Raw genomic sequence first — 16,122 nt, forward strand, 5'->3', positions numbered from 1 at the left:
TTTAGCGCCCTCAAGAGACCTTCCCACTCTGATCCCTCCCAGTCTGAGACCGGGCCAGGGGCCAATGCAGCCGGAGAGGAGCACCCAGAGGAAAAAGAGGAAGAGGATGATGAAGAAGAAACAGGCAGAACAAAGAGAGGTCTTGATAGACCAGTGAGACTTTGTTTCCTTTACAATACAAAAATGCATTTTATGTACACAGAATACTTTTATAAGCATGATACAAAGAGAGTGTTGTCTTTACATCACAGGATTACCATGGAGAAGAGGGAGTCACTGTTAAGTGGGAGGGGTTTATTGTTGAGGGGAGAAGTTACAGCTGAGGGGTGGGGTTACAGCAGAGGGGTGGGGTTACTGCTCAGGGGAGAGGTTACTGTTGAGGGGTGGGGTTACTGCTGAGGGGCGGGGCTACAATGGAGGGGAGGGGATCACTACTCAAGGGAGGGGTCACTGCTGAGTAGCTACTGAAACAGTGCTACTGCCTCTATGTGTGTGTGTGTGTGTGTGCGCATTAGGACAAAGTGATGAAATCATGATGACCATCCAAGAGGTCACTGCTGAGGGGAGGGGTCACTGCTAAGGGGAGGGGTCACTGCTGAGGGGAGGGGTCATTGCGGAGAGAGGAACTCTCTCCTTATTAAGTCAATCTGTTGCCTTGAATCTGTTTACATAGAACACATCCTACTAGAACTACTAGAATTACTAGAGGCAGCACATTTAAATACATACACACATACACACACGTCCATCTCTGCATCAGATGAGTGGTTCTCTGTTTCAGATGAGTTTTCGAACGTAATGTTTGCACACCACATAAGGGATGATGCTAGATATTTTTTTAAAGTCAGGATGGGTCTGTGGCTCCTCCCTGTGGTGAAACATGGTTAATTCCACATGTCTTCGAAGAATGGGGTATTTGGCAAGATTAACTGCATGTCATTTCACTTTAAACTTGGTGAGTTTTTTAGCTATCTAAAAGGCTAAAATTACTTTTTACATTTACAATTGCTGTTATGAGCACATGCTCATCTTGAATGGCATCCATCTGCTCGTTAGTGGACCAGCAGGGGGCGCCTGTGGACACAACATCCATGTTCTTTCTCCACTCTTCCCTCTATCAGCCACTGCTGTGAGTAGAGGAGGAGGAGGAGGAGGAGGAAGGTATGAGAAATAAAAAGAGGAGAGACTTGAGAGAGGGAGATGGAGGGAAGTGGAAGGTGGAAGAGTGAGGGATCAGTAAGAGATCACCATTTTCCTGTCCATGTGTGGAACAAAAGGCTTTTCTTGAGGAAAAAAAACTGGCCCAGTCACTCGGTCGTAAATACCGTTTATAGTAAACTTTGTGAACAACATAAAACAGGAGACGAGAGACATTCTTGAGCCAGTATATTTAGTCAACTTCTCCATGACTGGAAAATTGGAAAATACATACATTTTATAAAATAATTATTTACATCTGATCAGCTTTATTAATAAGGGCAACAATGTGGTAGCAGCACACCCATAGAGAAGGCTGCTTGTCCAAGTGTCAGTCAGTGCATTTCTGCCCTCCATCTTCCCCATACTGCCCCGCTAATGCCCTCTTGCCGTCGCTAATGTGTTAGCCATGCTGTGCTGGCTATCTGCTGATCCCAGAATAGCTCCAGCTCATGTTAAAGGTTATTCATCACTGAACGAAAACTCCCATGAAAAACGAAAACAACAGACAGGCCAAAGAATGGAGAGAACATTCTAGAGTCTTGCAGGAAACCACACGACACAAAGTTGCTTGGCTTTTGAAACAACGAAACTGAGCCCCTGCAATTTGTTTTGCCGGTGACCAAAAAAATAATAATGTAGCACTGTAATGACTACAGTGACCTAATCACACACGGCAGATCCAGCAGTGCTGACATCCTGCAGTGGTCACGAGCGCAGTTCACGTCTGTACTCAGATGACCTGAACGTGAACAGGCACCTGGTGCTCCGTGAGCTCAAATGCGCCCCCTGTGGGAGACATCAGGTGACCGTCACCTCCAACCGTCAGCTTACTCATTTCCCTAAACAAAACGCCTTTCTACGTGTGCTGGTGACAGACGCCGTAGGAACCGTTCCATCCTGCATGTTAGTGATTCACAGGCTGGCTGGTGGGCACTACCGGACACTACAGTGTGTTCGGTGTAGCTTTATCAATACAATACCGTGCATGTGTGCTCACAGGAAAACAGTCCTGTTGTAGTGTGTGAGAAATGATAGCTAGATAAAAAAAAGAGAGATGGCTTCACCTCTGTTCCTGTGCTATATCTCCAGATAGCGCACCTGAGTATATTGTATGTATTCATCCATGCTTTAGTCAAAGCCTGTAAAACATGCCTGTCAACATTGTAACATTTGTTTAGGCAAATATTATGTCAAGAATTAGTCAGTCATTACAATGTTTTAGTCCACGAAGCCTCACAACATCACCAAACTGGGTAGCAGCAGACGGCTAGTAACGCCAGAGGATTTTCGTGTGTGAAATGACCACATTCAAGGAAGAAAAGACGCATATTTTTGTCTTTCCAGTAGGTGGCGACATAAACACAGTGAGTGAATGACCTTCCTTCACACACAACCCAGCCTGTGACCTCTATTAGTCCCTGTGCAATAAAGGAACAAAATATAAAAGTCCCCGTCCCCCCCCCCCCCCCAAATCCAACCAGCGGTTGGAAGTAATAATACTGTCTGGCAGAAAGTCAAGTAGAACACAAAGCATTAATGCAAACAAAAAAATCTGGTGCACATGATAAGAACTCGCTAAGGAGGGCGAGACCATGGGAGTCATTTTGGCTTGGCACAGAGATGCTGGAACCTGTTTTCATTCCCACTGAGGCCACACTGTGCAAACGATGTCTCAACCCCCCAGTAGACCATGTCTATTAATGAAGATTATATACCACACACCAACTTTTTTTAGCAACTGATTTAGGGCATTGTTAAAATGCCCAATAATGCCTGAATAAAATAGTAATTCATGGCTAGAATACTAGCCACAAAAGACGCACAGTGTGAATATATTAATATTAAAATATAATTGCCTAAAAAAAAAATCCACATCAGAAAAGCTGTCCAGAAGACCCTAATTATCAGCCCGTGTTTGGGGTCAGTAGGTGGAGGTGGGAAGGAAGCCCTGTATTGAATGCCTTTTTAAAAGAGAGTTCACAGCTTATTTTCACAGCAAAGATATAGAACCTCAGAGTCCATTTGCATCCTCATCCATATGCAAATGTTTCTGGAAATACACACATGCACCCAGGTGCACACACACACACACACACACCCCACACACACACGCACGCCCACGCACGCACGCCCACGCACACACACACACACACACACACACACACCCTGTAGCTTTGTCCAAAATCAATTATCTATCTGTGCCAAAATGGAGGTCCAGTGGTCTTGCCAATCCCCAAGGTATGTAAACGTAACTCCGCACTACACAGCTGCCTTGAAAACCTCAGCCCAGCCATGACTGGGGGCAACAGAACTAATCTTGGAAACCCTACAGTGCCCTTCATCACACAACATTATTTAAGTGCTCATGATTACAATACCCAGAAGTCCACAGGTGGGTTCACAGTGGAGAAGACAGTCAGCAAAATGGTGAGATTTCAGATTCTTCTGCATTCCCGCAGGAGTATGTGGTGCTTGTTACCTCACAGAAATAGAGTCAATAAAAAACCCCAGAAAAGAACCAGCTTGTACTAAAGTCAGTGGCGGTTCTGGAGTCTTGAGCACATATAGCTAACTCAAAACGGCACAGTGAGGAGGTAGCAGTACTGGCATGCCTCTCCCAGCAGGTCACTCTCAGGGGGCGTGGCCACGACCGTCCCACCACCCCGGCCCAGACCCGGAACACCGCTCCTCACCCTGGCTCCCCAGACTCCCAGCCCGAGGATCTGGTTCTGCTCTGCTCAGTCCATTTTCTCATGCGTCTGCTTCTCTGTCATCCTGTCAGAGTGTTGGGCTGTTTCTGGAGAGTGTTCTGGAAAAAGTTTTGGAGTTGACTCCAGAGATTGGTCTTGGTCACGGTACAGTTCTGGAGACTGTTCAAGATGTGATTCTACATCATGGTACAATTCAGGAGATGACTGTGGAGACGGATCCATGTAATGGCACACTTCAGAGGATCGTTCTAACTCTAGAGGCAGTTGGAAACCTTCTAGAGACGACTGGGACGTTGATTCTGAAGATGCTCCTGGTTCCCCGCACCATTCTCTGGCGTCATTCTTCACGTCCCGGCCGGATCCGGCTGACCCTCTGGCCCAGCGTGCGTCCAGGTAGCCGGCGATGAGCTCCGAGTTCTGGTAGATGATGAGTCCAGAGAGAGTGAGGGCGGCACCGGCGCAGCTGAGCGCAGACAGCTGGCTGCCGAAGAGCAACTGGGACAGGAGCAGGTTGCCCACCACGTTCAGGTTGCCCAGGACGTGCAGCGTGACGGCGGACGTCAGGCTGATCACGCAGCAGCTGGCCAGGTTGTAGAGCACCGAGCCCAGGCAGCTGAGCAGGATGAAGCCCCACAGACGTCGGTCGTAGTTCTGCGGAGCCTGAAGCCCAGTCCAGTTCTCCAACACCAGCGCCGCCACGGCCAGGATGAGGAAGCTGGGCACGGCCATCAGGTAGAGCAGGAAGACCGAGTGGATCTTCTCCTCCTGGAGCAGGATACCTGGCCAAGCGCAGGAGGGGGGAGAGCAGGTGAGCAGGGGGGGGGGAGAGAAATTAAGCAATTCAACTATATGTTCATCTCCCTCTGAGGTAAACATCGGCCACTAAAACACGTGCCTCACAGAAAGCTCCCCCTCGCTCCCTGACAGCGAGGGCCGTCGTCGGACTCTAAATACAGCACTGAAACGTGACGCCCGCCCGTCGACCTGCCGGGGTATTTCTGGATGCTTCCGAAGCTCTGGGGAGGTTCAAGTAAAATGGCCAGACCTTCTGAGAGGGAAACTTTTTGTCCGTCAATCTAGCTCTCTGTGTGACCAAATATTATTTCTCCATCTTTAGAAAAACTTTTCAAACTTTTTAACTGCAAGTGCAAAGTGTCAACGCTAGCACTTTTTGCAAGTTTAACATTTTATATGCTTATTTTTAGAAAAGGTCTCCCTGGACCTTTGGCATTATAATGCATCCTGTAGCTCAATTCAAAGTGGTTAAATCTTGTAATTATTAGGGCAACGCCACGTACGCTGCAAACATACACATCCCACTGGATTAAATGGAAAACTGCATTTGCTGCTGTCTGGTTGATTATTCTCACTGTACAAAGCCAGCACAGGACAGGCGGCCGGAAGGTTCCGTTCAGACCCAAACCCTCCACAGTTTATTAATTCGTCCTTGTAAGACACCAGCTAAACTGCTCAGACCATCACTAAACGCTAGAAACCAGCAACCTGATCACGTTTTTACCGTTCATCCAGTTTTTTTTAAAGCCAGAACTATTTTTAGAAATCAGTTCTTCGAAATAAGCGGGAGGGGCTCAGAGCTGTGATTAGTGCTGTATGACACAGACCTCCCTACCACAAACATCCCTCTAACATTAGCAGTTGTGTGGGATGTAAAAACTGTGGTCAACGTCTCATAGGAAAATAAAACAGGTATGATGTCAGATGTCGGTTACAGCAGATGTTTCCCGTTCTGGGGCGCGGCGGCTAATATTTTCCATGTTTTTGTTACATTTTAAACAAGATCCGAAACCAAATGTTGTGACCCAACTTATTTTAACTTATTTTTTAGGAAAACGCCAGATTGACAGTATAAACTTTATCATGGGCGTTTAACGCGTATTCGTACTCACTTTGCTGGATGCTTTTTACCCCGCGCAACAAGGTTGCGGCGAAGACGAACAAGCATCCCGTCTGGTCGAACTGGACCTCGCCCATAATACTGAACGAGGCTCCGAGGCAAATGGGCATCATCGCGGTGTACTTGAGGATGTGATGCTGCTTCCCGAGCACCAGGGATGATATAGCCAGAGTGAATATCGGGGTGGTTGTGTAGATCATCTGGGCGAAGGACAGTTGTACGTAGTTGAGACCCACGTTTCCGAACGCTATACTGGCACAGAAGGTCAGGCTTAAGAGGAACACCTTGCATTTGGCATTGGTGGTCAAGCCCGGTTCGTCTGCGTCTCCGTGGCGGACCATCCAGTACTTGATGAGTCCGTAGTCCACCACTATTGCCGTCAGCATGTGCAACGCCGACAGAAGCAGCGGGTATCTGAAGTTGTACACGGCGAATATCCACTTGTTCAGGCTGGATATGGTGGTTCCCGTCACTAGCCACACGGCCACGGCCGACAGGAGGTGCAGCATTTCGGGCGATCTGCTCGGTCTCCTCCGGCCGTCCTGGGACTCCTCGCGTTTGGAGGCGCCATCGGTGCCGATCATGTTCGCTTCATCTTCGCGTCTGTAGGGTAAACACATCTTCAATTCGCAAAAACAACACATCCATATTTGTTTTACAACAGCGATCGGTTTATATAACGATCATCCCTAGTGGTGCTTTAGTGGCTGAAGATGCTGGTGTCTCCCTGTATCTCCTCTGTAGCTACAGCGTGTTTTGATGAGGCGGAGCGATGTAACGCCTGCACACTCGGGCGCACGTGCGATGTTTACCGGAAAGGGCGCAGGATCACAGCACGCGACACCAGCACGTCAGTGGGTTTGGCCTCGAGCTACCGAAACCGGACTTAAACGGCGCTTGGCCGTCTTGCAACACTGAGAAATATTAGTAACGTGACCCGACTTGCAATTGCATTTCAATCGTCATGCAGCAAAATGTTTGTTCATCCAAGAGCGTCAATAAAAACGCATCCGTTAGCGAACCTACCGGAGCGACGGAGAGGACGAGGCGGGGAGCGCGTCTCTGATCCGGTGTTTACCGGAGACGCGGCCTACACCGGACTCTCGTGTCCCGGCTTAACGGCTGTCACCGCTACAGCACCGTGGTTCTCTTTGCAAACAGCCCGTCCGTGTGTACCGTTAGAGTCGGTACAATAACACGGTATATGAATCTCCATCAAATTACGGAACGACACACGGTCGACAAAAGCACCTGCCTCGATCTACGCGTGATTGAACCCGAACTTCATGTCCGCTTGTTTTCAGACCCGGTTAACTGAACCACACTCGGCTGCGCAGTTTAGGACGGAAACAAGACACCGGGAACCAGCCGGTAATGTGACCGAATCCCAACATTTAGACACCGCATTTAACGGCCTTTTGCAACTCCTTCAGCGACATCATCAAACGCCATGGCGGTTCCGATCATCTTACCTAAGCCCTCGTTCTCTTAAAGCTGGATGAGTGAGCGTCCGCGAGCCCGTTCCGCTGTTGTTGCCCGTGCACAGTTACCGGATCGCGCGCGCGCGGCCGCACACGTCATCAGTCCCACGGTTCATTCTCGGCGGTCCTTGAATAGGTGAGCCGCGCAGAGTTGGTGCACGCTGGGTGTACGTGTGCGGTCTCCCTCGATCAGGAGTGTAGTTTCCAATTTTAGACGTTACGTATATTACCTATAATTGTAGTGTGTGTGCGTGTATATGATGAAGCACTTTCCTCGCACAGCTGATGACGGATCTCTGTCCGAAACGTCTTGTCTCTGAAAACTTTGTGTACTTCACTACAATTTCATATATAATTATAGGTGATTATATAACAACAATAATATATAATAATAATAATTCACTACAATTATAGGTAATCTACATAATGTCATACAAATCTATGGCTAGACAATTGTATCTAGTAGGGATTATTAAAACCCGTCTAAGTGCATGACTTACAACTCATTTAAAATTTACGCAAATCAATGACACTAAATGTAAACAATAGCCTACATTAAAAATGGTCTATATGCGACTATGAACAAAATCTCCTGGCGCACGTTCCCGTGGACCGCCCTGTCCCGTGTGCACACTGCGCAAGCGTGACGTTCATCATTCGCCTTCTGACAGCGCTGTATGTACCACATCTGCAGCCGCTGGCAGACGCACCTGAGACTCGTGTAGGTTCCCGTATGTCAGCATGTGTGCTGATCTAAAAGGTTAGGTTAGTGTAGGATTTATTCAAATCAATTAATTACACACTAACAAGTGGCGCACTGTCAAAAACCTAGAAATGTATTTTATTAACGGTTTTATTCATGGTTTGGTTGCTTTTGAGAATCATTATATGAACTGTTCTGCTTTGAACAGATTTTTTATGACGGGGTCATTTTGGTGTTTATTCTTTAATATTGGTTACATCATTCTGTGTTTACATCAATTGTATGATGTTTATTATGCATGCGGTGGATGAAGAGAACTGAAGACAGGTCATAATAATCACAGAATGTCTTTTTTTTCATTCTTTAAATACCACAAAAGACCACAACATAGTGATTGCTTTTTAAACTTTTCATTTACATGTGATATTCAGCCAAAACTACACTTGGTGAACCCACATCATAATCTAGACTACTGACCTACAGATAAAGCATGGGAGGCCCTCATCTACCACCAGGTAGCGCTACACACGTTCTGTGTCTGAAGACTCCCTCTAGTTTGGGTGTAAACACACATATGCAGCATATGTTGATAACATATGCTGGTGCGGCAAGCCTGGGTTTAAGTCGAGGTCTAGGGTTAAGTCAAGGTCTGGGGTTAAGTGGTCAGGGTTAAGTCGAGGTCTGGGGTTAAGTGGTAAGGGTTAAGTCAAGGTCTGGGGTTAAGTCGAGGTCTGGGGTTTAGTTGAGATCTGGGGTTAAGTCAAGGTCTGGGGTTAAGTGGTCAGGGTTAAGTTGAGGTCTGGGGTTAATTCAAGGTCTGGGGTTAAGTGGTCAGGGTTAAGTCGAGGTCGGGCTTAAGTCGAGGTCTGGGGTTAAGTCGAGGTCAGAGTTAAGTTGAGGTCTGGGTTAACTCCAAACACCAGGTGCTTGTTAACACTGTGCATTAACCAGTGTTTCAACCATACCTATTCATTCACAGTATACCTCTGCATATTTAGTTTGCGCTTCAAAACCTTCATCACATTCTGATGTCAGCGTGTGCAGACAGAAAACCCAGTCTGTTGTGAGTCTGTTTCACTCTGCACTGCAGTATAACACAGCTGACCAACAACACCCTTGTTCAGGCACTGGATCTGGTCTGATGCATCCATTGTGTGTTCGGGCAAACCCAGACAATGGAAGGTCAAAGCAAACGAGAATATACGTGTTCACTTTGACACACTCACACCGTTTCACGAAGGTCCTGGAAATGATGACACTTGGTTGTGAATCTAGAGAACACTGAACTCTGCAGTGCTGTAGACCTCTGGGACTGAACTCTCATTGACCTCTGAACTCTGACGTGACTCGATCCGACCTGAACATGGTATGTTTTCAGCATCTGTATGAAGAGCACTAGGTCACCAAAATTCTAACACAACTAACAATGAATGAGATCTAATGAGAATCTCCTACCACACCCTCATTTGCATAATGAAAGCTAGTTTTCTTTATCATTTATCATTATTTCTTTGTAACACAAAGGTTATCAGTTTAACCAGCTCAGATTAATTTCAGAACTCTACCTCAGTCCCAGGAAATTAAAGTATATATTTACAGACCAAGTGAAGTCATAAAACTGAGCATACTGATTGTCACAATGTGAGGTTCTCCTTTGTACTGTTGACTGCGGTTTAACATAAGCATGGTCACTTGAAGACACCTCCGTGTTGATCGGAGGGGACAGTGTGTGCTTTAGTGCTTCTCTGCTGGCAGTGCTGGGGACAGCAGATGAGGACACGTGTCCACTCCTGCTACTCCCTATTCAACTCCAGCATGGCGGACCAGTTGGTAGATGATGATCTATGCCAGGGGCTTTCTGCTGCGTCTGCCAAGAAGACACGACTATTGCAATATAATCACTGAGCCAGTAGACCTCAGTGAGTCTTCAAGTTCAGACCTTGAGCCACATTTCAACTGTGGGACATTGTTAGAACACATGATGCATGTATATTTCTATGGCTACAGAATACTATGTAGAATTACAGCAAAAACCACAACACACCAAATTTTGCTTAATAGCTGGTGTACACCTCTTAGATCAGATGGAAAAGTGTAAAGTTTGTGTTAAAAAAGAGAAATAAATCTGTAATTATTGTGTGCTCTTTCATTGTCTGGTCAAATGCTGGACAGGTTGAAGCAGTCCAGGAGGTGCTGTGAGTGGTCCTATCTTAAAACATTCCAAGTTCTGGGAGCACGTCTGTACTGGTCCCAGTCCAATAGTTAAAATGTAGCTCATGTGATCCTGAGGAAAGTGCTGATGTCGGCTGTGCTCTTATTAATCATCTTCCATACAGCAGTTCCTTCCCCGGCCTCAGGATACACACACACGCACACACACGTGCACGCACGCACATGCACCTAAGTGAATCTAATATGATTTTTAAATTGAATGGCGTAAATGGTAAGTGTGAATTTTTAGGCTCGTTGAGACGCCTCTGTTTCGGAAGCATTGTTGAGCTGTGTACCAGCCTTCACCTAACACACACACACACACACACACACACACACACACACACACACACACACACACACACACACACACACACACACACACACACAAAGACATCACTCCACAGTGGGGAGTCTGTCCATCAAGTTCTGTATCAGACAAAGAGGTGATCCAGCCTGCGTGTAGTGAAGGATCCCTCAGAAGATGGCTGGACACTGGGACCAGTCCTGTCTCTCTTTGGCCTCCCAGTAGCCGCCTCTGTACACGTAGCTGCTCTCTCCAGTCTCCGAGTCCATCCTTTTCTCAAACCACAGCGGCTGGTAGATTTCCACCTCTTGACCTGAGAAACCCAGAGAGACATACACTCAGGTTCAGTTTGGATTAAAGAAACCCAGAGAGACATACACTCAGGTTCAGTTTGGATTAAAGAAACCCAGAGAGACATACACTCAGGTTCAGTTTGGATTAAAGAAACCCAGAGAGACATACACTCGGGTTCAGTTTGGATTAAAGAAACCCAGAGAGACATACACTCGGGTTCAGTTTGGATTAAAGAAACCCAGAGAGACATACACTCGGGTTCAGTTTGGATTAAAGAAACCCAGAGAGACATACACTCAGGTTCAGTTTGGATTAAAGAAACCCAGAGAGACATACACTCAGGTTCAGTTTGGATTAAAGAAACCCAGAGAGACATACACTCAGGTTCAGTTTGGATTAAAGAAACCCAGAGAGACATACACTCAGGTTCAGTTTGGATTAAAGAAACCCAGAGAGACATACACTCAGGTTCAGTTTGGATTAAAGAAACCCAGAGAGACATACACTCAGGCTCAGTTTGGATTAAAGAAACCCGGAGAGACATACACTCAGGTTCAGTTTGGATTAAAGAAACCCAGAGAGACATACACTCAGGCTCAGTTTGGATTAAAGAAACCCGGAGAGACATACACTCAGGTTCAGTTTGGATTAAAGACCCGCTTAGAATCCTAGGACAACGTGCTAAAGTGTGGGTGGACATTATACTGTGTCTCAGTATCTAAGAAATTTACTCACTCTCTGTGAGTGCATACGTAAGACACAAAACACGAAGACACATTGGATAATTGTGACGGGGTGACAGAAGCAGCAGACACAGAGGATGGTGTGTTAAAGATGTTCTCTTTAACGTCCATTTCCATGATAGACGTGAGAGGACTTATGGGACCCTTTTGGCACAATGCTGTCAAATTAGGAGTGTTTTTTTATCACCTCTGTATTGGTCTTCATTATCATTTGAAACAACAGCATCTTGCTTGTGTTGAGTCTGTCCTCATAACATGAGATCTGTGTAACTAATTTTGGCATGGTATACTGAACGAAGGTTTGGCCATCTAGATTTGTGTGTGGATAGTTTCAGTTGAGGGGCAGGTTTGATTGGCCAGCAGCCCTGCATGTATATGGTATAGGTTGACTAAGCTTGCTTTGTGATTCTCCTTTAGTTTGTGGACAATCAATGGGGGAATTGAATGAATCAATATATATATTTATTTCATATATGTATATACAATATTATTTTACATTTTGTTTTATATTATCCTTTTGTATTTTTCTGCTGTGTCATGCCTGTGAGGCATTCAGGAGGTGAGAACTCCTCACCCACGCCTGTTCTGTCTGACCTCCTTCAGGGCTGATACAGATACAGTGACTTGGACAACAGAGGATGAGGGTTATAGGGTTAGTCTAGACTCTAGAATGACCTAGAAGGGTTAGGTTCTAGAATGGGTATACGCAGGCTTAGGTTCTAGAATGACATGATCATATGTTAGGTTCAAGAATTAATTTCTTATTGACAAAACTAGCACTTAGGTTCTTAAAGCAGGGATGTTCAGATACCACGGCTGAATACCCAACAGGCTTTTGTGTTGGGAGGGTCGTCCACCACTGTCTCCGAGTTCCTGTGGTCAGGCGCGTCTCCCTTACCCTCCTCCAGGGCCAGGGTGGCTTGAGCCTCCCTCTTCCTCCTCTCCAGCCTTTGTCGCTCCTCCAGACGCTGCTTTTGGGCATTGGCCTCATCCCAGAGCCCCGCCTCCATTAACCGCTGGTCTGGCCGCAGACGGCTGTCGGTGGGAGCCACGCCCTCCTCTTGCTCGTTGAGTGTCAGTGCTAGAGAGGAGAAGAAGTACATGTTCTCTGCATTTTCACTGCAGAGAGAGAGAGAGAGAGAGACACACAGACAGAAAGAGAGAAAGAGAAAGTGAGTGAGTATCTGTACTCTTTGCTGAATAAACACAGTGATACATTCCTGTTCCTGTTATATCACACAAAATTAAAAAAATAATAACACCCTTTATTTCATGTTTTTGTCAGTATTATACTAGTGGGATGGTAAAGGTGGGCCCACTAGGTGTGTGTGTCCAGTACTAAACAGGGTAATGGCAGCTCTTCTTACGGTAGCGGGTATTTCTTCCACAGTAGTTTGGGAGGCAGCGTTTGGTAGACAGTCTTCTGCTTGCCCTCTGACCCCCCACAGCCACGACTGCTCTCCACGATCTTAGCACTCTCCATCTTACCGTCCCATGTGCCTGACAGAATGTAGTGGGCTACACCATCACTGTCTACCACCACACCAGTCACCTGGAGACATAATGCACACACACACACATACATACACACACACACACACACACACACACACACACACACACACACACACAGATATATATATATATATAGAGAGAGAGATAAATTAATTGTCTATAAGGGAAGAAATTGTGTGCACAGAGATTTAATAAATCATACATCTTTTCTGCAACTTTCCTCATAACAATAGCACGGACTGTCCACCGGGTGGCAGCAGTGCACACTGCAAGCATAGTTTGTGGGAGTCGCCCGGCACTGACTGACTGCAGGAAGAACAGCAGGTGCAGTCTCACCTTGCGTGGGACATCCCGGGAGAAATAGCTGTAAGGAGAGAACTTAAGGCGGCAGGTGTCTTTCGTCCTGTGGTTTACAATCTCAATGTCACCAGACTGTAGGGAGAACCAAACACTTTGTTAATGAAGACACACAGACAGGAGGTCAAGCTACATATTTCATTATATATAAGTGACTTTGAAACCATAGAAGACTGAAACACTGCAACATCACCTCATCCTCTACCACTCAGACTCTCAAACAGACAGCCAGCCCTGGGACAGACTAACTACTATGTTTCAGGATTCTGTCATTTTTCATGCTGTAACTGTGCTGTCACCTTCTTGTATTCTTTAACAGAGGAAGATTTGCAAATGGACAAAACAGAGAGAAAGAGAGAAGATGGAACCGAAGGAGCAAGAACTAGAGAGATATGGTAACAGGAACAGGAGGAGGGGCCAATGGGAAAGAGACAGATGGAGAACAGAAATGCTCACAGTGCTTTCTGCACATGAGTCATACATATACACACGCATGCGCACGCACGCACACACGCACGCACGCACGCACGCACGCACGCACGCACGCACGCACGCACGCACGCACGCACGCACGCACGCACGCACGCACGCACGCACGCACACACACACACACACACACACACACACACACACACACACACACACACACACACACACACACACACACACACACATGTCTTGAGTTCTGCAAGGACACCTGAATTAGGTGCAATTTCATTCTGAAACTCAGACGTTTCGCCTGGCGTCGCCTCAGCCACATTTGATTGGCTAGTGACCCTTGACCCAGGCTGCCCATGCACGTTGCATTCCAAATGACTCAACTCGTCAGCTAATTAATACGTTTTTCACCAGATGGATGTGTTAAGAGCAAGGCAGCGAGACCCCAGGGATAGGATCGAAAAACAGGCACACTGCAAAATGTTACACAACCTCAAAATGTAATTGCAAATAAATGACAATATTGGAGCCATTCTCTCTCTCAGTGTTACATCCATCACTACAGCTCTGGTCTGCTGTTTGTCCATCACTACAATGTCCAGTTGGCCTTTGGCCATCTTCTTATACCAGCAGGGTACCTGGTGGTATCTGATAGCCTGATCTTGTTCGTCCCATCCAGCTGGCTTCTCAGGACTTGACTCACTCTTTGTCCGTATTTGGCTGTGGCAGCTTCCCATGTGGCCTCTTCATGATTCTCATTTGCCCAATGGGATTTCAAAGTACTTGTATCTGGCCTCAATTACTGATATGTTACCTTCCGGTAGTCTGATTCACTCAGTTCCAGCCACACACTGGTAGACTGGTACTCTGACGCAGCAGTGAACACCCACCTGGTCAATCCACAGTTTGCCTACGATGATGTTATGCACCGTGGACGTCACCTTGCGCCACACGTAGTGGTTCCCACTGGAGTGGAAGAGCAGGTGGATGCAGCCTGCAGGGAGACCAGGACAGGACGTGGTGAACGAGGCAGTTTGAGACAAAGGGACAGAGACAGAGGTGGACGACCCTCCCAACATACAGCAAAACATTCCGAAAGACAAAGATTCTTCACATAAGCCAAGATTTATTAGATACAGACTCAGAATCTCTTTTTAACATGTTCTAGGTATACTGGCATAGCTACTACAGTACTCTTTTTACTGGGCAATTTATAAGAAAGGTCTGTGATTAAAATAGCTTTTTAATGGTAAAGCCCAAAGACAGACGAGAGAGAGAGGCAGGAAGAAATCGTTGTAAAACAGAACAAAGCTCTGCTGGGAATTCCGGAAATATCACACACACAGTCTGAATGCCAGAGTCCTTAAAATAGACCTCATTACCGACAGCAGTTCTATAGACGATAGACATATTACAGACTTCAATTCTATAGACCTCGTGTCACAGAATAGTTATAAAGACCTCAAATTACAGACAGTAGTTCTAAAGGCCTAGGTTCAGCCACGCTTGAATCATCCAATCAAATTCACCCAAGACAGATGCACATGAGCTAGACTCACCCACCCTAGATTCACAGATGCTAGATTTACACAGGCTGGAGTCAACAAAGAAAGACTGATCAGTGCCAGACTCACCCAGGCAGGACTTACCCAGGGGCATGATGGAAATGTATTTGCCCCGGAACTTGCTGTCGATGGTGATCTCCTGCCACAGAGTCCAACCTCGCTGAGATGTCACATGATGCGCAGCTGCAGGGGGATGATGACTGACCTTGATTTAAGAGAACAATAAACATCAACGCTCAAGAAACTGCCCATAAACTAAACACTCTGTTAACACAGAAAAAAAAATCTATACTCAATGACTCATTGCTGAATTATTTTTAGCATGGTGTTATTGCATGTGAGAAATACATTGTGAACCATATCTGTCTCATTTTGATACCCGATATCTTATAAATGTGCATAAATATCTAATTCCATAGACGTTGTTGGAACATCCAGGGTCTTTACACTCTACAATGTACAGGAGATTCTACCACGCCGATATTCCCTTTTGGATTTGGTGCAGATGTTTGATGCTAAGTAAGTCTGAGATTTTATCAGGCTATAATCTGAGAGAATGAACTGCTAATCTCTTTACGGTCAGACACACAGAACAGAGACAAACCCAACCCAAGCACAGACTCTGTGACCACAGTCTCACTACAGAAAGGGCAGACACAGACTCGAGAGAGCGAGACTGTGG

General features: G+C 46.3%; 2 protein-coding genes across 4 annotated transcripts in view; both read right to left on the reverse strand.

Annotated features, from left to right (window-relative positions):
• Positions 1 to 2,662: 2,662 nt before the first annotated feature.
• slc35e4 (solute carrier family 35 member E4) lies at positions 2,663 to 7,493 on the reverse strand. Of its 3 annotated transcripts, none has more exons than XM_077020437.1 (3): positions 7,299 to 7,493; positions 5,819 to 6,429; positions 2,663 to 4,690 (listed from the first exon to the last, which is right to left on the reverse strand). In XM_077020437.1, exons 2-3 carry the CDS (start codon positions 6,408 to 6,410, stop codon positions 3,939 to 3,941), a joined length of 1,344 nt encoding a protein of 447 aa, XP_076876552.1. In that variant the 5' UTR covers positions 6,411 to 6,429; positions 7,299 to 7,493; the 3' UTR covers positions 2,663 to 3,938. The 3 variants fall into 3 exon arrangements, with proteins under 3 accessions (XP_076876552.1, XP_076876553.1, XP_076876551.1); XM_077020438.1 differs by lacking the exon at positions 7,299 to 7,493 and adding an exon at positions 6,853 to 6,992; XM_077020436.1 differs by lacking the exon at positions 7,299 to 7,493 and having other exon boundaries at positions 5,819 to 6,739.
• Positions 7,494 to 8,140: 647 nt separating this feature from the next.
• Positions 8,141 to 16,122, reverse strand: part of osbp2a (oxysterol binding protein 2a) — a 22,451-nt gene continuing 14,469 nt past the window's right edge. Inside the window, exons 9-14 of the mRNA XM_077020435.1 lie at positions 15,525 to 15,645; positions 14,766 to 14,869; positions 13,417 to 13,512; positions 12,933 to 13,117; positions 12,464 to 12,684; positions 8,141 to 10,841 (exon numbers count right to left, since the gene is read on the reverse strand). Coding sequence (XP_076876550.1) covers positions 10,699 to 10,841; positions 12,464 to 12,684; positions 12,933 to 13,117; positions 13,417 to 13,512; positions 14,766 to 14,869; positions 15,525 to 15,645 — 870 coding nt within the window. The 3' untranslated portion in view covers positions 8,141 to 10,698. The remainder of the gene's footprint in view (positions 10,842 to 12,463; positions 12,685 to 12,932; positions 13,118 to 13,416; positions 13,513 to 14,765; positions 14,870 to 15,524; positions 15,646 to 16,122) is intronic.

Source organism: Brachyhypopomus gauderio, chromosome 10 (assembly GCF_052324685.1).
Source record: "Brachyhypopomus gauderio isolate BG-103 chromosome 10, BGAUD_0.2, whole genome shotgun sequence".
NCBI classification, from domain to species: Eukaryota; Metazoa; Chordata; class Actinopteri; order Gymnotiformes; family Hypopomidae; genus Brachyhypopomus; species Brachyhypopomus gauderio.

Coding starts and splice junctions, on each gene's coding strand:
- slc35e4 (XM_077020436.1), bottom strand. CDS start 6,470: ATGTGTTGTTTTTGCGAATTGAAGATGTGTTTACCCTACAGACGCGAA. Junction 4,691..5,818: donor GGTAAAAAGCATCCAGCAAA/GTGAGTACGAAT, acceptor GCGCTTGGCCAG/GTATCCTGCTCCAGGAGGAG.